At 38.0% G+C, this 25,008-nt stretch overlaps 1 protein-coding gene across 2 annotated transcripts in view; it reads left to right on the top strand.

Moving 5' to 3' along the window:
- Positions 1–25,008, top strand: part of nkain2 (sodium/potassium transporting ATPase interacting 2) — a 125,023-nt gene that overhangs the window by 24,231 nt on the left and 75,784 nt on the right. For both annotated transcript variants that reach the window (XM_056765035.1, XM_056765036.1), the window contains exon 2: positions 22,325–22,462. In XM_056765035.1, coding sequence (XP_056621013.1) covers positions 22,325–22,462 — 138 coding nt within the window. The remainder of the gene's footprint in view (positions 1–22,324; positions 22,463–25,008) is intronic.

Raw genomic sequence — 25,008 nt, 5'->3', positions numbered from 1 at the left:
ATTGACTTCTATCTGTATTCTTGCTGTACAAGGTTTCATTGGAATATATATACGACTTGACTTGACTTATGAATTAATATTAGCGTTTCGATCTGTAATCTGTTCACGTCTGTGTTAACAAGCCCAAAAAGTCGCTTTGTAGGCAATAGCACAACCCCAGTCTTCTGTGACTGGTAATTAAGTGGTACATTTTTTGACACATTCATTACTCGACAGGCTACGGACGGCAGCATTTGCTGTATTTTATAGGTCGTGACTGCTGTCACACTGTCAGAAAAGTGTTGATGGGGGAAATTATCATGCATTTAGAGTACATGATTAAAAGACCACAAACACTGAACAGCGAGAGACTGTGGCGGGACTGAGTTACACGTAAAAATTCCTTGCAGATATTTTATTGAAACAAAATCGCAGTTCTGTTCGAAAGAATCTTTCACTCTTTCCAAAAAAAATGACAGGTCCAAAACCAGGTGTTTTCTTAATGTTAATGTCTGTTAAAGGGGAAAATGTATTTCTTGCTGTTTTGAAATAAAGTTTGGTGTGCTTTGTACATATACGATACGATACAAAGCTGCCTCCCCATTACTTACATTGCAGAAGAAGTCATTATATAAGAAAAAAAACATAATAGTGCTTTCCAAAAGTTCTTGTTTATAGTCCTCAATATACAGACTTTGCAAACAGACACACCATCCCATCAGAATCTCTGCTTTGCCGTGGCTGGGTGACATTCATCGATATAAAGCAAACATGTTGAACACAAAGGCCTTCTAAACCGAGGTCAGCCCATCTTCACCTCATAGCGTCCCCAACACTTCCCAGACAGAACGCACACACTCGGCCTGGCAAACAAGATGCACCATCAGTCCGGGACGAAAAGCTTCAGAGGTGACAGGCCGTAAAAGATATCGGGTGCCGGTACGAGTATGGAAGTGATCACGGAGTGAGAGAGAAGGTGTGATGGAGGTAGAACAAGATCGGGGAGGGGTGGACAGCAAGAAGGAATACGTTTTCAAGAAAGGAAAAGTGTGATCAAATGAGAGGCCGGGTGGAAACTGTAGATGAGGGAGATTGAGACAATGAGAAGGGGAGAGCCAGAGATCTGAGCGGTCTGGATTAGACCGGCACAGCATGCGTGTTGATAGCACTCAACTGCTTGAGGGTGGCTGGAAATAAGACAAACTGTCCCTCGCTGTCAAGCCTTCAGGTCTGATTGATCTGTTATCTCTCGGCGCAATTTATCTCTCACTCGCTTTATTACAGGGTGTGTGTGATGGAAAGAGAGTGTCTGAGCAGGGTACAAGGAACACTGAAGGTGAAAAAAGTCGGTTTGTTTGCTGGTTAAGCTGGTCTCTAGACTCTTTGTGAAGATTTGCCAAATGCTCAAATGTACAGGAATACATATTATTGTGTAGTCCTGTTAACTTTCTCCCTTAACATGTTGTACATTACAATGATTTCACGTCAAATCTTCACTGTAACGTCCCAGTCAAAACTCTGTTTAAGACAAATCAGAGCGTATCCTGGACCGCATCAGGGTTAACTACTCAAGACAGAGAGATTTGTTACGCAAAACAGTCTCCGAGCCTCGTGAAAAAGATCATGCATCAACAAGAGCTGCTGTATTGTTAAAACCGAATGACTCAATCGGCCATTAAAATAATGAAATGCTCTAATTGAATTCGTTCTTCATCTAAGTGTGGATCATTATTTCTGTTTTAGTCTGTTGTAAGAGAAAAATGCAGGCTCAGGATTTTAGTCCGATGTCTGAAGATAATGCTCAAGTATGTGCGTGTTTTGTGCAATATCTTAAGTACTGTGAGTTTGGCAGTTGTTTGTATAAGATGGATGGAATTGACTGATAAATTGCATTAGAGAGAATGCAAAGAGCGTCTGCTGCCAGATGCACGGGGTGCTGAGAGGGTCATGACGTACAAGACTGTTTGATGGCAGGACTTGCTTTTACTATGGTACATCGTTGCCCTTTTAACCAGATGATGTCTGAAGACAGCCTAATCCTATTATTTACTGATTTATAGGTTCTAATAATTCATGTATGCTATTAGAAACTATCTGCGGTTCACTGTTATGTTTCATTACGTATTTTGTTGACAAGATGTAAAATATAAAAATGGTTGAAGATGATTTAATAAAGGTATGCTGCAAAAAAAATGAATTTTTATCTTGTTTTCCAAAATGAATCAAGATATATAAGCAAAATGGCTTAAGGGAAAAAAACAGAAGTTTTTTTTCTGGAAAAGTATCTAAATGAAGTGCTTTAAACAATACAAAATTCTTACCCCTCTGCCATCGGGGTAAGAATTGTTTCAGTGGTTTATTTTTCTCGCCCCTTTGTATATGTGTGAGTATTTAAATTATTTATTTTTATAACAATAATACAAATACAAATGTATTTAATTAAAAATTATAAAAAAATATTCAAACAATATTACATATTTAATTATTAAATTAAATTAATAAAAATTGAAGAATTAATTAAGTTCTTTTTTGTTCAGAAACCATGTTATACAAATTACTAAGTAAAATATACATTTTTAACATGCAGTATATGTGTTTCTGCGTTTATTTCCAAGGTTATATGTAGATGTCACTCATATGAAGTATGGTTCCTATCGTTTTACCTATTTACTTGATTTCCAATTTAGGTCATATGGAGCAAATAAAGATAAAAAAATCAATTATAGATATTGCATTGACAAAAAATGATGTTATAAATATATATGTAGAATTAAAATTTAGTGACATTTACATAACTTTTGAGGGCTCCCTCATATTTCCTTGGCTGTGGAAAACCTGTACCATACCAAATGGAGACATTTTAATATTCTACTGTCATCATTTTATGTCATTAAATATTTTCTGTCTCATTCATGTGGAGGTCACATGCTCCAAGGTTGAGAGCAGACCGCATGTATCAGACAGGTAATCAGCGCCTCGTGTACTCACTCGTCCGTCCTTTCCGGAACAAGAATAGAACAGCTTGATTTTTATTACTAATCTCTCTTCTCATCATGCTACTGCGGCTCCAGCCGTCAGACAAAAATTACTCTGATTATTTTCAGCATATGGGGAAATAAGACCCAATTTCCCACCTCAATCTTTGAGATGATTTGAAGTGTTACCAGTCTGACACACTGGACAGCCAGATAGACACACCAGACCCTGATTAAAGTCCACCATCAAGAGAAGAACTTTTTCTGCAAATTATATCAATCTTCATTTATTTTGGACCAGGAGCAGGGACTTTTGGCCAAACTACTTGGTTATTAAATGCAAAACGGTGAGCATACGCCTGCAATTTTCTGTGATTTAATGATACCTTGCTTTCAAAGTTGTTTATAATCAAAAGAGGGTTTTTCACTTAATTGACAGGAGAAATCAAAGCTCCGCTCTTGGTTGTGAGTTTCAGTCTTAAATCGAACAACTCTGTGTGCCAGGTATCGAACATATCGAGGTAATTACAGACGTCGCCTCATTGAATTGGACCCTGCGTACTGAAGTACAATGGGGTCTAAACTCTTAAAGGGATAAAATGAAAATACTTTCTTCATTTACTCACCCTCGTGTCGTTCAAAACTTGTATGACTTTGTTTGGCAGAAGACAAAAGAAAATAATTTAAAAGAACGTTGGTAACCAGACAACATTGGACCCCATTGACTTCCATTGTGGACACAAAACCACTAAGAATTTTTTCAAGACATCTTTTGTGTTACACAGAAAAAGAGTCTTTTAAATGGTATAAGGATAAATAAATGATAACAGATTGTTTTATTGATTTCCAGGTCAAAATATGATTTGGAATCCCAAATTTTACCACATGGATCTTTTGGACCCCTCTTTCGACGCAGATGCAGTATTTCACAATATTAAATCCGATCAAATCATTGTTGCATGAACTAATAAATCATAAAGATATTTCATTTTCACTAACAGCTATTTGTCTGTTAGCCTGGGAAACTAATTAGGCCTCAAACATTTTATTAAACTATTTACAGCTTTATTACATCATTTTAATAATGTTTTATTGTGCTGCTCCGTGAAACGGAGAGGTACATGCACTGCTATTAGAAAATCTCGAGTCGAGGGAAATGTTCTTTTCCAGCCAGACTGTTTCAACATGCAAATTAGCATTTGCCGGTGAACCAACAGCATCCGATAAATGACTTGAAAAATTGATGACCTCGGTGCGAGCATTACCTCTGCAACAGCTCATTAGCTGCTCAGAACCGGCTCCAGTCTAGACCAAAATTGGGGTACGGAGACCAGACTCTGATTGGTCTGGATGTGTTCTGTTTGTCAATAAAGTACTCAGATATCTGTAATTACCCAGTAGATTCATTAGCTTTGCGTTTATCTAGGTATTAGCAACCATTTCCGTATCAAATGTGTGTTAAATATTAAATAATTGTAAAATATATATTTATTTTTGTTTGTGCCAGAGGCTCAACAGATAGAAATCAGAGTTGGAAAGTTCAAACGGTCCACCAATGCCCTCTGACATCCTCGCTCGGCCGTCACCGTTATAAATTCCCTCCGATGTAAATGACGAATAGTCTCGAATTGCGATGCCACTGAAGTACGTTGCAGCGGGGTAACGGGCACTTAATTCAGCTGCTATGCCACGCTTTTAAAAGGGGAGATAAGCCAAGAGCGGCCAATTTCCTTCTGAGATGGGCAAGCTTTATAGATGGAGTGGACGGGGCTAATGTTTTTAGCCTTCTGGGTGTCCATCTGTGAGCATTTTTCCACTGTCATCACTACTCTGTTTAAGTAGCTCCAATGGCTTCTTCGGGCAAAGGGGAGATAATGTAGGCTATTTATCATGTAGGAATTCGATTTCCAGCCCACGGATCTCCTCATAAAAGAGTTACCAATCCATATATCAACCATTTAGTTGTCTGTTTTCATGAGCGGGAAATCATTTGTGTGCATTTTATTTATTTAACGCGCAGGACGGGTAGGGGGCGAGGGATGGAGCTTTGTGTTCGCCCGAGTGGAGGACAAAGAGAGCCCGGGCGAACAATTAGATGAGGTGGCATTAGGTTTGTATGCTAACCTTGAGAGTGAATGGGTTTCTTTATGAAACCCTTTGTGAACATTTTCATGTAGAAATGCTTTAATAAGTTCACATTTAAAATTACTCTAAATTCAGGTAAAAAAACTAACTGAAACTATTTTAGGTTTTATTGTAGTTTTATCAATATTTTAAACTTTCTTGATTTTCTATTTAAATTTTTTAAGTTAATTTTAGTTAGTTTTTTATATGGCCTCATGAGCAACTTCGGATGGCGTTAACAATGCTAGTTCAAGGCTGGTCAATGTTTGAAAATATTACAAAACCAACTGAACCTTTATAACACAATAAGATTTAATAATGTACATAAGATTTAAAAAAAATGTTGAAACCGTAATTGCTGCTGGACCAGTGTTTACATCTGGCGAAGTGGTCTATAAATTTTGTTTATTTCAGTTTAGGTTTTAGTTTAATCATTTTGAATCCTAAGTTTAAACTTTAGTTCATTGCTGAAGCAGCATTTATAATTTGAAGTTTAGAAAAAGAACTTCATAAATGAATATTTTTGGCCAATAAATTTTATTTTAGTTTGTATTTCAATTAATATATATATTTTTTTGTAATGTTTGTTATTATTTGTAGAGAAATATGTCAGTATATATTGTGCCACGATATAATTATATGTTTTTCTTTCATTACAAAACATTAAAAATGATGATACATTTTTACCGTAAAAATGTTTTTTATAACTGGTGATATATACTTCATAATTAAGTAAAAGCATGCAGTAAAGAGAAACACATCTGCCAAATGTAAATGCAAAATTAACCTCCAAATGTTTGCTCCTTTGTAATGTTGTTTCTTTAGACACAATGTCATTATCATAGTTCCATGTAGAATTAGATGATTTTGCCTTTAAAATCTGTGCAATTATTAGCGAATGAGACCCATTGTCACGCAAGACAACTAAAATTTTTTGTGGGGGGTCATTTCAACCCAGCGTTGGGTTATAATTTAACCTATGGGTTTTTTAACCAGATATTATGAGACTTATACATTTATGGGGGGTGATTTAACCCAAGATTTGGGTTTGTCAATTTTTACCCAATGCTGGATTGAAATAACCCAATATTTTTTTCAAGTGCAGGAAAGGGAGTGTAACACTGGTCCATGTTGCCCATATATTTCCTGCTGCAACTTGTCTGTTTGAACATTGTAAAATACCGAGCTGCTACGCAGTGATCAGGTTTATTCGTCATTCGCAAATCTCATTTTTCTCATCGTTTGAGTTTCTAATGAGCCTTAGTGTTACATTACACTCGACATTCCTCTGAGGAGCATGACCTCCAGTCGCCAGGTCTTTACTCTTATATGATTAACGAGAATGCTGCTCCTCAAGATCAGACGGGGGTCAAAAAACAGCTTTTGATAAAAACCCTTTTGATGCAGACCCGTGTTATTAATGACGTCCGCCATGTCTTGCGGCTCTCCTCTACGCTTTAGATCTGGACCAACACGTGCCTTCTCTTTCTGCTTGAAGCCTCAGACACACACCGTGTTTGGAAGAGCAGCTGGCTGTGTGCGGTCAAGGTTGTGTTTGAGACGTGTTTAATGCACGCTTGACAGTAATTAATTGTGCCGGACACGGTTCTGGCCTTCACATCCTCTCCTCTTTTTCTGTAATACTGCGTCCTGTACCATTCTGCAAAGTGACTTTGATAAAGCCACATGTCGATGTGCCGATATATTTCATGTTAGCATAGCATGATGACATACTGCATGAAGCATGGACATTATTGAAGCAGTTTATTTATACAGCTTTTATTGATTGAGTTGATGTTGACTCAGATTGCCCTAGAGAAAAGGAAAAAGGAATGTTTAAATATTTAAAGGGGTCGTATGACACTGCTAAAACAAATATTATTGTTTGTTTTATATGTAATGCAATGTGTATACACGGTTTAAGGTTCAAAAAACTATATTTTCCACATACCGTAAATGTTTGTATCACCACCTTGCCCCGCCTCTCTGAAACGCACAGATTTTTTACAAAGCTCATCGCTCCGAAAAGCGAGGTGTGCTACGATTGGCCAGTTAACCAGTGCGTAATGATTGGTCGGATACTGCAAGCATTTGACAGAAATGTAACACCTCTTACCATATTTGGAACGTCAGGAACTGACAGTTACGCCCACCTTTCTTACATAAACATTTGGGCGGTCTTAGACAGGTCTGGTTGAGCATTGGCTTTTAGATAGAATGCATCTTTTGTTCCGACACTTACATTTTAGCAATTTTACGTGTCTTATACATACATGGGCAACTTATAACACAACAAAGACACAGAAAAACACGTATTTGAGCTAGGGGTGTGCGATCTGACCATCTTAAATCGCGATTAATCTCTATTTTGAGACATTTCTCAAAATATCTTCTTTCATGTTCCACAAAATAAATAGCTATATTCAAGTTTTGAACGACTTGAGAAAGATGAAAACTGAATTTTCATTTTTGAGTGGACCTTTCATTTATTTCATAAGCTTCTTGTCAATTTATTGCCAAGTTTAGGCTATTAAAACTTAATGATAGGTTTAAATGAAAACAGAAAACTTAAAGTGAGCTTGAAAATAGCACCATTTCTTATGAAATGACAGTACAAGACATATTTGTTTTTTAAATGTTACAGAGCCGAAATGTACTGCATTACAGGAATGACATTGGTTTATAGAGCCCCGTGGCAGGCCACAGTGATTGCTCATATTCATCTTTGAGTTTTCTCTCCTGTAATGGAATAGCAGGTTAGGTGATTTACATTTTCAGAAGATACATTTTCCTCATGGGTGATTCCATCTTTATACCTGCCAATAGAGGTACTTCACAGCAGAGGAAGCCTTCGTCTGATGCCGTTCCTCCAATGCTGTTTGAATGCTGCTCATTGAGAGTAAATATGTGTGTATAACGGTGATTGTCAGTTTTAGTTTTGGAGATATGATCCTCACCATCTGGACCAGCAGCAGGAAACAAATTGTAAAAGCAATAGATGCTGAGGTTTCAGTTGTGCTTTATTAAACATCAGTAAACAGGTGAGTTTATAGCTCACATTCATTAGATTTTCAGTTTAAATCTGATTATTACATAAGTGTATATTAGCATATATTTGAAAGAACAGTTTTCACTGACTTATAACCATTTTGTCATTTATTAAACACCAAATTTTACTTATATGACTGTAGGACAAAAAAAAGTTCATCAGAAGACTGTATTCTATACAATAAAAGTTAAAGTCGCTGTAAAACTATACACTCTAAAAATTCCTGGGTCATTTTCAACCCAATGTTGGGTCAAAAAGGACAAACCCAACCATTGGTTCATAAATTAACACATGTTGGTTGTTTAGTTTAACACATCATCACTTTTTCACCCTGGGTTCATCCATTCTTGTTCCAACGCTGTGTTCCCTGCATTTTTTTTAGGGTGTGCATATTTAAAACTGCATATTGAAAACATTGACGTGATTGGCAATCTTTTTTGAGCTTTGTTATAATTGAGATGTTTTCTGAGGCTCTAATTTTGAAATATATAAGATTTTAATATCTGAGATGCAGGAACCCTAAGCAAAAGTCTACATTAGTTTTTCATTTAATTTCATTGCTGTCTGAGAGAAACACATTTGTACTCTTAGGGGCTGTGTCCACCGAGACGTTTCTGCCAGCAAGTGGCTCAAGTGTTTTTTTTTCAAAAGTTGTCAATTGAAAAAACTTGTTATTTGAGAACGGCTGCAGCTGGCGTTCTTTACCGCAGCCTCAGCGCCGCCTCTTAGCGTTTTTTACGCACAGTGTATAGTAACCAATGCGCCTCTGCTTAAAACAAACCCCGCTGTTCAAGTGCCCGTCACCAGCGTTCTCAGCCAACGCCTGGCGTTTTCAACCGAGTAAAAGCGCCCGGTGGATCTGGATCCTTAATCATAGTAGTCTGAGCATGCTGAAGTTTGAAGAGTTGAAACCAAGAATATTTCAACTTTTTTTGTTCAGACACAAACAGTCCAGCGTGTCCTCCCTGTTTCTCACTTTCAAACTGTCCTCACATGGCTCTCAGCTTGAAGCACTGCATGAGAGAATTAAGGAAGGAAATCAATTCGAGGACTGCCATTTTCCCCTCAAGTGGCTTATTAGAACATTACGCCAACGCCTGAGATTATTGATTCCAATCAAATCTGTTAGCTTCATTAGCTGATAGTTTTGCCTGCTCAGACGGATGTGAGCGAATGAAACATCGGGGAAAATGCCAGCCTTTATAATACAGTTGTTTTATATTAGGTTTTTGCATTTAAATGCCATTGAGGCTTTGTGTGTAGATAACAGAGTGTATTTTCCCAAGCAGGTTTTTTTTACCAAAGCGAAAGCTTTTTAGATGATTAGGGTTGGATGAAAACAGAGCGGGCAGAAGCCGGAGACCTGTGTAATGCATTTAATCTCATAAAGTAACGTGCTGTGATCACATTCAGCAATCTGCTCATCATGGTGGGCTGAAGTATCTGACACTGTGACATGCGGAGGGTGAAATCATAGCAGCGCTAGCTCAACTTTGCTCGGCAAGTGGGGCTACACACTTTACTCAAGAGCTTGATTTGGTGTTATGATCAGTATGTATAACTGAGTTATGTTTTTAGTAGTATCGGAAGGGAAGTGTGTGTGTGCGCGCATGTTGTGTATGTGCAAGTGTGCGTGTACACAACCTTTTAAAACTGTAGGGTCGTCATTCTTCATTAATATTTGCAGACTAATCTTTTTTGGAATGAAAAAACATTATTCAATACAATTACAATATTGCTCCAATACATTCAATATTTTACAGAGTTTACATATTATATAGCATATTGTATAATATATTTTCATATATCATATTCAAGTGCTTATTTTAACAAAATATATATTAAATGTTTTTCTTTGAGTATGTGTCAAGAGTATGGAATAACACAAACTATGGGAAAGTTTTTTTTACATTAAATAAAAACTATGAATGTATTTTTACAGTATCTTTATTATTGTTTATTTTTAATGAAACATTACTTTTGTAATGAAAGAAAAAATGTAATTGCACAGTTGTACTTCATTTTATATACCTCCATTCTCCTTCTTAAACCAATATTCTCAATTTTTCGTAATTTATTTTCATATTAACTAATAAAATCTATTCAAAAGTGATTGGTAAGTTTCGAAAGGACAGCGACTATATTCTTCTAATTTAGAGTTCATGACTTCTGAACAGTGTACACATAAAGTATATACTAATTATAATGTACATACTTATTGTTGCTAAACCACAGATCAAACCTTATCCACTGAACCCAGGCTTATCCACTGTTTATGTTATTTGCCTTGATTGTCTTTCAAAGCTCTCCTGTCAAATAGTAAGACTGTTAAACTTTAAAAAGGGTCAATTGAAACTGTATTATGAAGTCTCTATTGTATCAGCTGCATTTATATCAGGTGAAGGTCAAGGGCTAAGTGAATAGTTAATATGAGATAGTCATCTCGCAAACAATGCACTGAAACCAAAAGGGACATGGAATACGTTTGCATGCAAAATTACCGGATGGAATTATAAAACCATTAGCATGTGACCAATGATTGGCAACTTTGGCGCATCGCTGTAGTTAAAATGCAACCCGAGCTGACTTTTATTGAAATCACTTTGCCGTGGGCTGAGATGCCTGTGGCTCTCTTTGCGCTGCCGTATGTTACCTTACGCCACCTTACTCAGGTCCTATCCTCTAAAATTACCTATCGAAAATTACTCGAGTGCTGAGGAAACAAATACTGTATGTTTTAATCTTATTTTCAACCACCTTTTTGATTGAATTTAGAAGAAAATTAGCTGTGTACAGATACAGGCTTGTGCTGTTTGTGCAGGCTAGAGATAGCGGTCAGTCAATGTGTTTTTCTCAAACATTGTCTTGTGTGTTGAGTGATGCTGTTCAAGAGGACCTAATGGTCCATGTGATCAATGACAGGGTCAGATAATTGATTGATGAATCAACAATTCCGAGACTCCTTCCCGTGGACTTGTGGACGGCTCAGACGATCAATTCTGTTCCCAATGGAGTGATATCATTAAGTGTCAGGAAGTTTCAATAACAGCTTCCACCCAGACCTAGGAATATATTTGACCTAGGAACGGGCTGTTAACTTTACCAAAGTCGAAACAAAAGCGAGACTTTGCCGAGGCTCAGGGGCACAATATTTCTCTTCACAATTTTCAGGACCCATATCTCGGAGCCCGAGAGAAAGGTTTTTCGCAATTAAAGACAAAAGCCACTTTGCTCTTTTCTTTAAATGCATTGTGCAGGTGAAGCTTTTTTCATTCTCTTAGGAAAGGTCAAGGAATCATCCGAAAAGTTGGCCCTAAATCCCAGGCGTAAACACGGATCAGAGATGAGCTCCAATAATCTCCTCTCCTTTATGACAAAGGACATTTTTTAGTTTGATATCAGATCAGTGTTGACCTTTGTGTGCACCATCTATGTCACTTTCAGTCAAAGCTATAGTCTCTGGGGTTTCTTGTTCGATCTTGTGAATTGAAGCAGAAGTAACCGAACGATGTTTGAAATATCTACTGGATTTCTTTGAGTAATGGTTGTTTCCTGCTTTCCTGTAATTCAAGCTTTCCTGTAGCTCAGTGGTTAGAGCATGAGGTTAGCAGCCCCGAAGGTCATGGGTTCTATCCCAGGGATTGCACATATTCAAATGCATAGTGTCATGCAATGTAAGTCGCTTTGGATAAAAGCATTTGCCAAATGCATTAATGTAAATGTTGTTAAGAGATTTTGGAGCTTTAAGTCACGTCTTATAGCTTTGTGACTTTTTACTATACACTCAACAAGCTATAGCCTATTTAAAAAAACACCTTCAATATGTTACCTGCCAACAATCTCAACGTCAAAACAAGACATTTCATGTCTTTAAATGCATGTTAAGAGCCTTACGCTTGATTGATGGGTTGCCAGATCCCTCTTTAAAAGTAACCTACATAAAAGATGAGTAGATTCATAGTTTGTTTTCTTTTCTTGTCTCTTAAACCACCCATGACTCTTTGTGGCCTGTAGTGTGTTATGTTGTGTTAGGTTCAAACCAGTAAGCTTGAGACTTTTTTCAATCCAAAAATGAATCTTACTGAAAGATTGTGCTTCTCGACATCCAGATGCCACAACAAACAGTATGTACACCGGGTCCTTCTTTGCACAGCCTCACATATGTTTATGTAAGTATCTGGAAGAACAGGATGACTCATTTTTGATCATTGATGTTAACTGAAATCATTCTGGCAAAAAGATAGCGGTTAATAAACAAGCGATCAGGTTTCTTTGCTGTTGCTATTTTAGTCAATAATACCTGTATCGTAAGGGAGTGTTGTTTTGTTAAGTGAAATAATACTTATTTTGCCCAGAGGAACATTTGAGGATGCTCTTTCATATCACATGAAGTTCGCATTTATGTTTCATTTTAATGCCGCAGATGTTTAAGATTCCTTGGGAGAAATAAGATCAGACATAAATGAGACAAGAGTTGACATAAAGTAAGGTTCTAAAAATAGTATATCTTAGCAAAGATTGAGACAACAAAGCTCCATTTGTTCTTCATTCAGTACCATTGTTGTCTTACAATAGAGATAAAACTGATCTTACTCAAATCTCACATCTCATTTATGATTTTTCAGGAACGAGTGAGTGTGAGGTGATTTGTGGTGGTCTCTCTATTTGTGAAGATTGTTTGTCCCCCATTTCTACTAAATGGAACCGACCATGTCGATCAACACATGCTCTTCCCTAGAGGGGGCCTGTCACCGGAGAGCATGTGGGCTTGTGGCGGCTCGACCTTAGTGATACCCTGGATGCTGAATGCTTGACTTAACAGGGAGATTTCCATAAGTATGGCAGAGTCTGATGAATATTCAAAACTTTCCCTGCACCACACTCAACACCCTGACTCAACCAAATCAATAGTTTACCTTTAGAAATAGCCATATCTGGGCGGAGAACAATGCACAAACACAGTGACACTCGAAAAAGAAATTTTGAAACTTACAGTAGGGTATAGTAAGAAAATAACGTATGAATCGCATTGCAGTGTATAACAAATGAGAAGTATTGAAAGATAGGACAAGCATATAAAAACATTTCATAAAAATATATTTAACTTTGAAAAATAAAAAAATCAGGATTGAGGAACACTGAAAGTATTTCAGAACACTTTGGTTTGTAAAGTACCGTGATATGATAAATCACATCTGTGTTTATTTCCCTAGAGCACCTGTGTGTTCTTGAGAATAAGTAACTTTATACATCCACTAAAACCATTTGCCTGAATGTGAATTAGCTTGTTTGCAGATGCCACTTGGACTGGCATTTTGTTTGTAATGATATATCATCATTTTTTAGTTGCCTTAGTTCAGGGGTTTTCAATCTGGTAGTCTTTGCAAAGATGTCATAAAAGTAGCTATAGCACAAGTACATCTGAATTGAAACATTTTCTGCCCAGACTTATACATCCAACGTTGCTCTTATTTTAGCCAATTATTTAATATGTTGTTTTAATATAAAATATCAGCTGGATTCCTCCATTTTGGATTTTTTGTACCGAGAGGTCACGCTATGATGTTTTGATCTTCTATTGGTCTCACGCACTCACGTGACGCAAATTCGCAGGGCAGAGTTCATCAAAAGTTGAACTTTGCTACGCAGCGAAATATTTCCGCATGGGCTTGCGTTTCCGGTCTGTCGCATTCGCATGCGTATGAACGGAAGTCAATGGACGGAAAATTCAAGTGTGACCACGGATTTAGTTGTACATTTGGTCATTTGTTTCTGGAAGGGAAGAGAACACAGCCATGGAGTTTGAAAGAGACATGTAGCGTATCACTTCTGTAGATAACCTTTTGTTCAGCATCTGTTATAATGTGTTATTTTTGTGCTCCTCACAAAGCAAATCAAGGCGTGAAACTCGGCAGGGTCAGCTGTTTGTTATACTGTGATCTGATCGCTAGACGCCCGCATGACAGGGCTTTCTGATCTCTCTTTTCCATTAACTTCTGTCAGCGGATTTGATCTGTTTCTGGAAGCAGGAACATCTTTTGGCCTTTTAAACAGACACAAACATATTTGTATAATATACTAGAAAGTACCAGAGACTTGGTCATACTGTTAGTTAGATGCAGTTCTCTGACAGATTCGCTTCAATGAAAAATGGCAAATTCTGGAACGCTCCCACTGTGAAAGTGAAATAAATAAAGCATCAAGTAATTATGAGGCCCGAAAATGACAATGACAGTTTAAGGTCAGCCAACTAGAAAGTCGGAGAATCCAGAACTTTAGGATTTAGGGATGAAAAAATAACCGGCAGGCTATGAAGGTCACCGTCACATGGACAAATAATTTAAAAGAATAGCTGACCAAAATGATACATTTGTCTTTAGTTTCTCACTTTCATCCCAAAATGAGAAGTCTTATCACTCACATGTGTTTTTTATCTGACTATGTTTCTTCAGTGGGTAACAGAAAGGAATACATGATTAGATTCTTTCTCAAACAATGGAAGTGAATGGAGAGAGAGGCAAAAATTTGCATAAAAAATATTACATTTGTCCTGTCTTATGTGCGTGCTATATTCTGAAAAGATATACATACATGGAACATAAGAAGACAAATGGACCACTTTTATGATATTTCTATGATGCTGTTATGTCATTTTTTGAAAGCATCCATCTCCATTTACTTTCACACTGTGGAAAGCACCAGCATGAGTCTCCTTTTTGTTCCACAAAAGTGAAAGTCATAACATCAGGAAGAATAACCGATAACAAAATTGTCGTCTTCGGGTGAAATGTTACTGTGTATTATTCATTTTTCCCAAAGCTTGACAATAAATAGGCATAATGAATACTAAAGTACAGTATAAAATGATATTAAGAATATATACTTACTTACCCACATCCCTTCTTGCGTTTCATGGATGAATGAAAGTCCGATAGGTTTAGAATGACGTGAGAGTAAGTGATATAAAAAGAATGCGTTTTTAACGTACTGTCCTTTTAATCTAGTTTTTCATTTATAATCCATCACCTGTAGCAGACTTGATGTCAGATATGTGTTTTAATATAGTTCCAATGCTGAAGTGCTGAAGGACGTTTGACATTTACAATGAATTTTCATGCATCTCTAGAGTTCCTACTGTATCCTCACTAGCTCATATTTTACATATTTGTTGATAAAGGAGTTGTGGCAGCTATCACAGTGGGCCTTCTCCACATGCCGGCATCTTTCACCCAACTCAGTTGACATTTGAGTTCACAGCTGGGTCTGTTCCCAGATCAGTCTTGATCATCTTTTTGGCCCTCGGGCAACATCTCTTTCGCCAGCCTCATTTAAATGCAAAAGAATATTAAAATAGATTATCATCATTAACACTGGGCTGTATCTTGATGAATTTTATTCAGCCGCTCTCTCCTCCCTCCCCCTGAGCCATCCGTGCTAACCAAATTAATAATCCCCACTTGGTTCCTTGAAAACCTCAAGGTGGCAAACAATAGCTCGGTATTAATGAGGCTCTCAAATACGGGTGAGAAAATGTAATATTTATCCTAAAGACTTTGAAAAGAAGTTCACATTCTGTCTGTACTATAATATGTATATACAGTTTATATATATATATATATGTACAGTATGTGTAAACATGATAATTCAGACATGACTTCAAAGCATCATATCTAAATGCTAAAATATTCAGATATAATGCATTTATGCCATATACAGTAAACAATATGAATATCACACGCCATGGCTGAAGTCATCAACATAATCTATTACAAATAACACATGCGGTCTTCAGATGTCCAACATGCGACATTCAGTGTGAAGGGTGAGAATTGTCAGTACGGCAAGCGTTCGGCGCGGTAATGTACCCTGCCATAAAATCCATCTGACAGTTCTCTGTATGTAAATAACCTCATGCATTTTTGGTACTCGCTTACTGGATGAGTATAAATGTTGGCATTCATTACATTGGTTGACAGGCTTACTGAGCACGCTGTGGACTTGTTTCTCAGGCCAGAGTACAAATAATGAGGCTCTTGAATTCAGGAGTTTATTTTTATTATTCCTGAGATGGATTACAGTATGAGCAAAGATGACAGTTTTAAGATAGCTTGCGTTTCTTATGCATGAATAAGAATATGGGTTGGATTCGTTTCATATTTTGGTCAACATCATATTTGAATGTCTGCTGGGTGTCGGGTCTTTGAAAGGAAGGCTTGGTGATGTTAATGTTGTACATTAGAGCTTTAGTAAGACGCTTTAAATGTGATGTGTGTGACATCACTTTCCTGTGTCTGCCATTGGTCAACAAACAGATGATCTTCCTTTATTTTCTTGATAAGAAAGCAAACGTGGCGTTCTTATGATTTACTTAAATACAGTTTAGATAGGATTTTGGTCAACCTAAATGAACGTAATGAGACCTTTGAAATGTATATTTAAACTCTTTCTAAGTTATTGTAAATTCTTGGCCATCATTGACTAAAATAGAAGGAAAAAGTGCTTTATAAATGTCTTTGTTCTTTTGAACACAAAATAAGATATTTAGAAGAATGTAGGTAAGAACTTTGATTACCATTGCAAATTTTCCTATACCAGTCGATGTTGGCCCAGAACTGTTTGGCTACAAGCATTCTTTCAAATATCTTTCTCTATGTTCATCACACAGATTTGTTTTCTTCTTTCCTCTCTCCTCTTAATGTAATAACTATAAACCGTTGCCTTCTCTCATAATCTATGATTCATTGTTCTTACAGTCTGTTATCAGCCTTGATATGCACACAATCTTACAAATGCTCTATTTGTCCGCCCACTAAAATGTTTGGACATGAGCATACCCAGTGTCCACCACACAAGAAGAACAACAGGGGTCCTTGAATGTGTCATTATGTGTTTTAGATTTCTTGTTTAAACCGTTCAAAGATATGTGTGCTTTTATACATGCTTCTGGATATTTATTCCTTTCTATTCTGTATTTTAAATAGAGATTATAATTGAATTGAACATTTGTCATATTAAATCAGCAATTAATAAGAACTCATCATGTTCTTTAATGTAGCTGCATGAATGCATTCAGAAAAGTGGTCTTTGAAAGAATTGTACATTGTGCTGGCTGAAACTTCAAAGTTTGCATGGAAGCAGACAAACTGAGCTCTTGTACCCAGTGTTAATGGGAAGTCTACTGACATTCAGATACACATGACTGTCGCTCGTGCCCACATTAAGAGTTTACACACACTCTTTAAATCCCTCCTCACCTCAGAACCCCCACGCGTGCGGCATGCTCGGATTTAATGTGTCATAGTTTAATTACCCGCTCAATTGTGCGGTCTTATGATTATTTTTGCAGTCTCACCTCTGCAGAGCACCATTAAAAACACTGACGGAAGTAGCAGATGGAATTGGATTACCGACGGACAATGGAGGCAGGCCAAGATGCGCCGGGGCTGCATGGGAGCCTCCTTCATTAGCCCGAGCTCATTCTGTAGTTAACGTTTTGCGGCGCTAACGCTGTGAACGCTACAGCTCGTCCTGGCACTGGGTCTGAATGCGCCACGAAGCTCTCTATTCAACCTGCCCCGGCTGATTGATTAGCTTTTGTCTCCCTGATTAAAGGCGGCTCGTGTCCCCTCGTGCCGCAAGACTTACATAAATGGGAAGAGGGCTGTGAGAAAGCGAGATTGAGCGAGCGAGAGAGACGGGCTAAAGAAAAGCGAAGGGTTCAGAGAATGAGATTTGCCTTTGTCACAGGGAGAGTAAACTTTAATCTCAATCAGGGACTGAAAAGCAGCGTGTGTGGCGTGGGGGCAATCGCTAATGGATGTTTCTACTGCTTCGGCTGCCAAGTAATAATCGTAAGAAGACATTATGTGCACATAAGGAAGGGAAAATAACATTTGAGAAACGTTTGCGCAGCCATTTAGTGATGGTTTTGCTTTATGTCCCGCTAACCCGCGGTATCAATTTACCATGGTTATAGGAGTTGTTACAAAAAACAAAAAAGCCTCTCATGGCCCGTTCACATCGAGAACGATAACTTTAAAGATAACTCTAATGATAATTATATGAGGATACACAACAATGGACAATAACATTGTTATATTAAGCTTGTGCACTTCAGTTTCACAATTTAAATGTCCAGTTTAAAAAACTTTAGCAGCATCTAGAGGTGAGGTTGCAAATTGCAACCAACGGCTCACTCCGACCGCTCCCTTTTGAAGCACTACAGTGGCTGACACAGAACTAAGATGTCATCACGTTTTTGCTTCGTTGCAGAAGGAGATAATGAATTTATGAAACACGCTCTGTAGAACAGTTTGTCCGTTTAGGGCTACTGTGGAAACAACATGGCGGATTCCATGTAAGGGGACCCCCGGTGTATGTAGATAGAAATAGCTTATAATAAGGTAATAAGTACATAACACTTCATTATATAACGTCTTTATACATCTCTGAAGATATATAGTATATTCAATTGTGTCAATAGATCCTTCAAAAAATTGCACACAGCACCTTTAAGTGAGAACATAAAATTGGAATGGATTGACAAATAATTGCCCTATTCTTTTGAATTTTGTATTACTTTTAAAACATTATAGATGCCTTTATAACAAAAGTTATCGTCCTAGGTGTGAACAGGTCTTTAATTATCAAATCTTTTAACGTTAAATGGCCTTGAATAGCTTGATGCTTATGCTAAATGACAACAACAGCAATATGGTTAACTTTGCCAATGTTCAATAAATAATTACATTTATTCCTACAAATAATCTCAGTCAGCAGCTCTTCTGTTGTATAATATGGTGACAGCAATTAAAAAGCATAATAGGCTATGGTTAGTTAAATAAACGAGCTGTTTACCATTTTAATGGCTTGAAGCAATGTTGCCGTAGCTGGTGGAGCAGGGTGCTAGCAAATCTGAGGTCATGGGTTCAATTCCAATTGACAGACACATGCTGATATAATGAATGTTCTGAATGCAATTTAATTGTGTTGAATTACAGCATCCGCCAAGATAAGAAATCTCAATTGTAATAACATGTCGCATTAACATAGAATTATTTGTAAATTGTCTAGTTTACCATGACTTTAAATGCAGTTTTTAAGAATGTAAAACTATGGTGTTTTATAAGAAACTTTTGGATAATACTCTGATATACCTGCATATCCAAATTTTTACAGTGTGCTTTGCTATCCCACGTTGTCAGCGTTTGGTCAATTATTATGAGGCACTTCATTTTTTAAGACCATTCCAATTAAATCTGTATCCACTGTTCGGCCCATTAATGGATTTTTTCTCTCGTATTTATGGATCTAATTACTTTTTTAAAAAAAATACTTGATAAATGTGTCACTTTGAGCTCACTTTAAGCTGCCCCACAATGCTATGTACACCACTGTCAATAAAACGGGGGCCCAGGGGCCACATTAATGATGATCCAGGGTCCCAGCCTCAAATAACGGCCTGCAGCCTTTCTATAAAATCCTTAAGCCTTTTTTCTCCTTTGGACATGTATGTTAATGCTAGGGTGTCTGATCTCTTCATTTCCTTTGGGAATTCTGTCAATAAGCCCAGGTGTCCACAATAGCCCGCTAGAAAAAAACTGTGAATTAGAGTTTTAATAGCGTTGTCAACAAAGCATCTTTCAGACAGGAGCATAATGTAGCATAATTAAGCCACATTTGCATTTTGCTAAGCATTTGCACACAATGCATGTTGTCTTTTGCGGCATATGGGTTCACTTTGACCCCTGGCTTCATGGTTTATTAGCTGATTTCAGCGGTGTCTTAAGTTTTTTCCACAAGACTTGTGTCGGGTCAATCAATCGTTATTCTTTTTCTTATGTGCTTTGGTGCTGTGAGCTAACAGTGCTTCTGGGAATAGTGTATGATGCGTGTCTCATGGGGCAGGAAGAGCTTTTGATAATAAAGGTATTGTAGGCGTGGTAATATCACACACTGGCTTGTGTTAAGCCATCCACACTGGGGTTTTTTTGGCTAATGGAGAAGAAGCTATTAAGGAAACAGATGGTAATACATTCATTTTTAGCCTTGTGTTTAAAGCATTATTGAGGACAGTGAAAATAAACAGAAAAACAAGCTTATTTGGTTTCATTGAAGGCTGAAGGCAAACAGGTGGATACCATTTTTCAAGCACAATACTGAATTGAAGTGTTCTTAGAGATCAAGTGGTAGAGCAATGCCTGCAGTTGAAGGGTTGTGTGTTTGATCCCCAAGAAATGTGTAGCTTGAATACACCTTAATATACTTATCATTTGATGTTAGAGTGAACAAATTAAATATATATTACATTACATTACATTACATTAAACTACACTACACTACACTACATTATATTTTATATGAAGAGTTCGATTGAAAAACCGATAACAAAAAAAAGTGTGTTTCATTGTGCAGTTACATTTAGGCATTTAGCAGACACTATTATCCAAAAACGAACAATTACATTGCTCCAGATCAGATTCAGTTCCTAAAACAGACACCTAAGCTTATTATTAGATGTTTATTGCCCATTTATCTATTTATTCATTTAAACTTAAGTCATTTTCAGCACATAAGTAAATCGACTATATGCAGAGCGGAAAGCACTTTCTGCCACCATGTTGCTTTTTTTGGTGCTGTTGACATGGTAAATCGTAATATCGGAGCTCCATTGATCGTGGCTTATTGTAGTTGTGGTGCAAGTGCTTAACTCAAGGTAAGCCTACCCAGAGTTTTTAGAACTAACTCAAATAAGCTGTTCTGAAACCAAATACTCAGTTTCGCATCTCGGTGTAAATCAACTTTCAACTCAATCTTGGTCGAACCTCCTTAATGAAACAGGCCCCAGAACATCTCTTGGTCACGGTACTTTAAGAGCACTGAGAATCAAACATAAAAGATGGTAATCGTAAAGCAATTGTGGCCAAACTGTGACAAAATGTCAATGTATAGAGATTGAGAATAAAAGGAGAAATGCTTCATGCGAAAATACGGCGCATCTTGGTGTCAGTCTCTCCTTTCATGATACCTTTCATTATGATTGAGAGCATCGGTGTTCACAGCAGACATGGTCACCAGATGTACGCTAACACAAGCTCAAACGAAACGCCCAGACAAAAGAAGACACGCCCCTTGGGGAGACGCATGCGGAGCAGGTCAGCACTGGGCAGAACCGGACAGGATCCACAGATTAATAGACTCTGGAACATTGTGTGCTGGTAATAAATTTCCAGCAGATGCAGCGCTCAATAACACAGAGGTTAATACCTGGCATTGTTTTCTCAGTAGAACTGTGAATATAGCAGCCTCAGCCATTTGATATTCATGCTGTTATTGAACCCTATGAAGCATCTCTATTGATGTTCACTTGAGTAGATGTTTGTTAAACGAAGCTTTTGAGGTCTCGATCGCATTCACGTGTTCATCAGTTGGTTTTAACCTTCAAGACACTTTGCACTTTACGTTTATGCATTTAGCAGATGCTTTTATCCAAACTAACATTTTATCTCATTATTGAATGTGTGTTTCCCAGGAATCAGACCCATGACCTTTGCACTGCTTTCCAATGAGCTATGGGAACGCTTAATCTGTTACATCACAAAATGGTGGATTCAACCGCCGTGTATTTTTGTTTCATTTCTAGAGAAGACCTTGAGATTTAAGGATGTTAAATGCCGGTCCTCAATGCAGCTGGAGGTTCGGTTGCCATAAGCATTAGCCTTTTATGAGGCTGGCTGTTTGTAGCTCCTTCGGGGATAAAATCGTGACCTCCATCCCGCTCTGCCATGGAAGAGCCGTGGCTTTTGGTATTGACACGAGTGTCGTGTCCAATCAGCGAATGTGGCTGGAGCACGCAGAGCTGCGAGGCTGGACTTGCCAGCTTTAATTTCCAAGTCATCGCTGGTTCGCGGAAGGGTGGGGGTTTTACTCCAGAGAGCCCCATGCCTCGGTTCTAATTAATCGCTTGTATGACAGGGGTATTCCTCTGGCTGCCCGCTGGACGCGTGGGCCTTTACACGTGGCCTGACAGACCGCCGTCTCTCACTGCCTTTCATATGACATCATTAGTGTTCTCAAAGGCTAGTGGAATACAGTTGTGAGGAAATGTAAAAATCAAATCTGTAGGCTGTTATGCAAATAAATGCTTGTCAATGTGTAGTTCTCATTTCTCCGTTTTCTTTTTTTGTTTTGTCTCTAGATCAGCATCTTGTTACGACAAATATTTGATTTCCTCGGATACCAGTGGGCTCCAATACTGACAAACTTCATCCACATCATCACGGTGATTCTCGGCCTCTTTGGGACTGTACAGTTCAGGCCACGATATGTGACCGGGGTGAGTTGAAAAGCGTGAAAAGTGTTTTAACATGTATGATTTAATCAACATGAAGAAAAACATGTTGTTAATACCAGCGTTCCTAAAATTACATGCCATGTTTCTTGTCGTTGATAAAAGGACGGGATACAATGTCATGCGATAAATCACAGATCACTTTTCTAAAACACAAGAACAGCAGTTTTACACACGATTGACAATTGTGTAGCAGTTCATCAGTGATGTTTTGACTAATATTCTGAAAGCAACAGTTGCCACTAAAGTGTAAGGGTAAAAAAATGTTACAGTAAAGATGAGTCACTTAAATCCCCTGGCCAAGTTAACAGTCAAGCAAAGATATACAGTATCAATAATATTGGAACAGGTCATTGCCCTAAATGTGACTCAGACCAAGTCACAGTTAAGATGAAGCAGGATTCCCATTAAGCATGTCCCCCACTGGGATAAACAGCACTCAATTTTTCAGTGCCAGCGGGCAGCCAGAGAAAAGCAGAGACAGTGTCCTACAGAGATAAATTGCTCATATTCAAACATTACTCTTGCTTATATCCGTTTTGGGGATGCTGTCAGGACAGATACATTTTATTTTAATTCAGCCTTGCATGTTCCAGTGGTTGGCAAGGGGCCAAATGAGGTTCCACTACACGGCCACATCTTCTGTATCTAATGTCCCGACATCATGTCAGATTACACGATGGCACTATTCCTCCCATCTTTAAACCTCAATGGTGTAGTGCTTTCAAGCACGAGTTCCTTAGAAAAGGGTTAGGCCACTCTGCCTTCTCTAAAATACCTTCATAACCTCCTCCCCATGGATCCAATCAGAAAGTGTGTTAGAGATATCAAGCAGGATTATGAAGCTTAATTGAAAGCAATGGCACCGTTTAGACTCCTTTCCACCCCCAGATATTGAGGGGTCCTTCGTTTATGCAGGAGGCAGGGGATGTCAACCACGCTTTTGTTGGCTGACAGGCGTGATGCGGTGATCTTTGTCCTCAGCCTGAGGCACAAATATAAAAATGCATATCTGTAAATAAGAAACAGCCACCCTGCGACTGACAAACGCTGAGGTTGAGCTCCACTCTTGTTTAAGGTCAGGGTAAATAAACCGTTGCTATAATGTCAAACTCAGTCTGACATCATTTCTACTGAGCTACAGATTCAGCAGCAAATCATTCTTACGTAAGACTCTCAAGACACCATCCAGGTTTATTTGCATAGCCGTTTAAGATGTACAGCAAGGTAGTTTTCTCAAAAGAGGACAGGGAGAAGGGATCTCCTCAAAATGTAGATTGACAGTACAAACATGTAAAAGAATTAACTTATAATATTACATTGTTTTTGTGGATCTATTTTCTTATAATAAGTCAATTGCAGCCCAGACTTCCATGATGGAAAACATAGACGGCGTAGAAGTTAGCAAACCTTTGACTTTTGAGCAAACAAAGTAGCATACAAGTTGGAAAATAACAAATTGTTGCAACATAATTAAATAATATGTATGAACCGGAAAAACCTGTTAATCCATCCCACATCTCCATCAGTTCTAACTGGCATGTTTGCAAGAAAATAAATCACCAATGTTTGAAAAAGCTTGTCAAACATTTATATAAAATAATAAATAAACCCCATATACACTGAAGCTAAAGCTGCATCAATGAGCATGTGCAGTGAAGACCACAGGGTGTCCGCCATCAAGTTTCTGAAAGCCTCGTCAGTGTCAGATAATCGTTTTTTTTTTGGTGGAAACAGGTGGAATATGATTTTGCTTTGGAAAAACCCTAATGCTGAGATGGCACTTTGCTTCCTCAAGAAGAGATTGATTACAAGTTGTACATCTGTAAAGTACGGTGAAAGCCTATCCACGTTTTTATCAAAGCTTTTTATCAGTATCCACATCGATCGATCTACTAGTGGTACTTTTAGAGAGCTACTCAATACGCGTGTCATTAACCGCTCATTTTCAGATGCTAAGGATCATGTTTTTCCATCATATCATTCGGATTGATTTTGCATTTCCCCTCATTCGCTGAATTGCATCAAAATAGGTGTTGTTTTATCCAAAGACCACGGCCTACCTAACAGACCCCTGAGTTCTCACATTTAAACTTCTTTATTCGTGCTGTGATCCGCTAATGCTTGTAAACGAACACAACGCCCTCGTCTTTCAACAAATTAGTTAAACACGTCGATTTGCTGCATTCCCTAATGATGCGAATAACACGACGAGACCTGCGTTCATTTAACCAAAATTTACTTGTTTTTCAGAAATGCCCTCCGCGATTTGCTGCTAAATTTTGTCTCATTGTTTTTTAATAGTATCCCGCTGTTTCGATAAGCGGCAGCTCATGAACCAGGGTGCGAGCCACCTTCACAAACTCCCACACATGGCTCCTGCTTTCAGAGTCAGATACAGCATCTCCCCGCTCTGCTCCTCTGGCAGATTGGGGATCTGTGGAGGCTGAATGTGTAAAGAAACACATCAAGAATTAATTACCGAGAAAATCTCCCACTTGCGCTTTAGCGGGCCAATTAATCACCCATAT

This window comes from Triplophysa dalaica, chromosome 13 (genome assembly GCF_015846415.1).
Source record: "Triplophysa dalaica isolate WHDGS20190420 chromosome 13, ASM1584641v1, whole genome shotgun sequence".
In the NCBI taxonomy this organism is placed as follows: Eukaryota; Metazoa; Chordata; class Actinopteri; order Cypriniformes; family Nemacheilidae; genus Triplophysa; species Triplophysa dalaica.
This window is presented reverse-complemented; position numbering and strand designations above follow the sequence as displayed.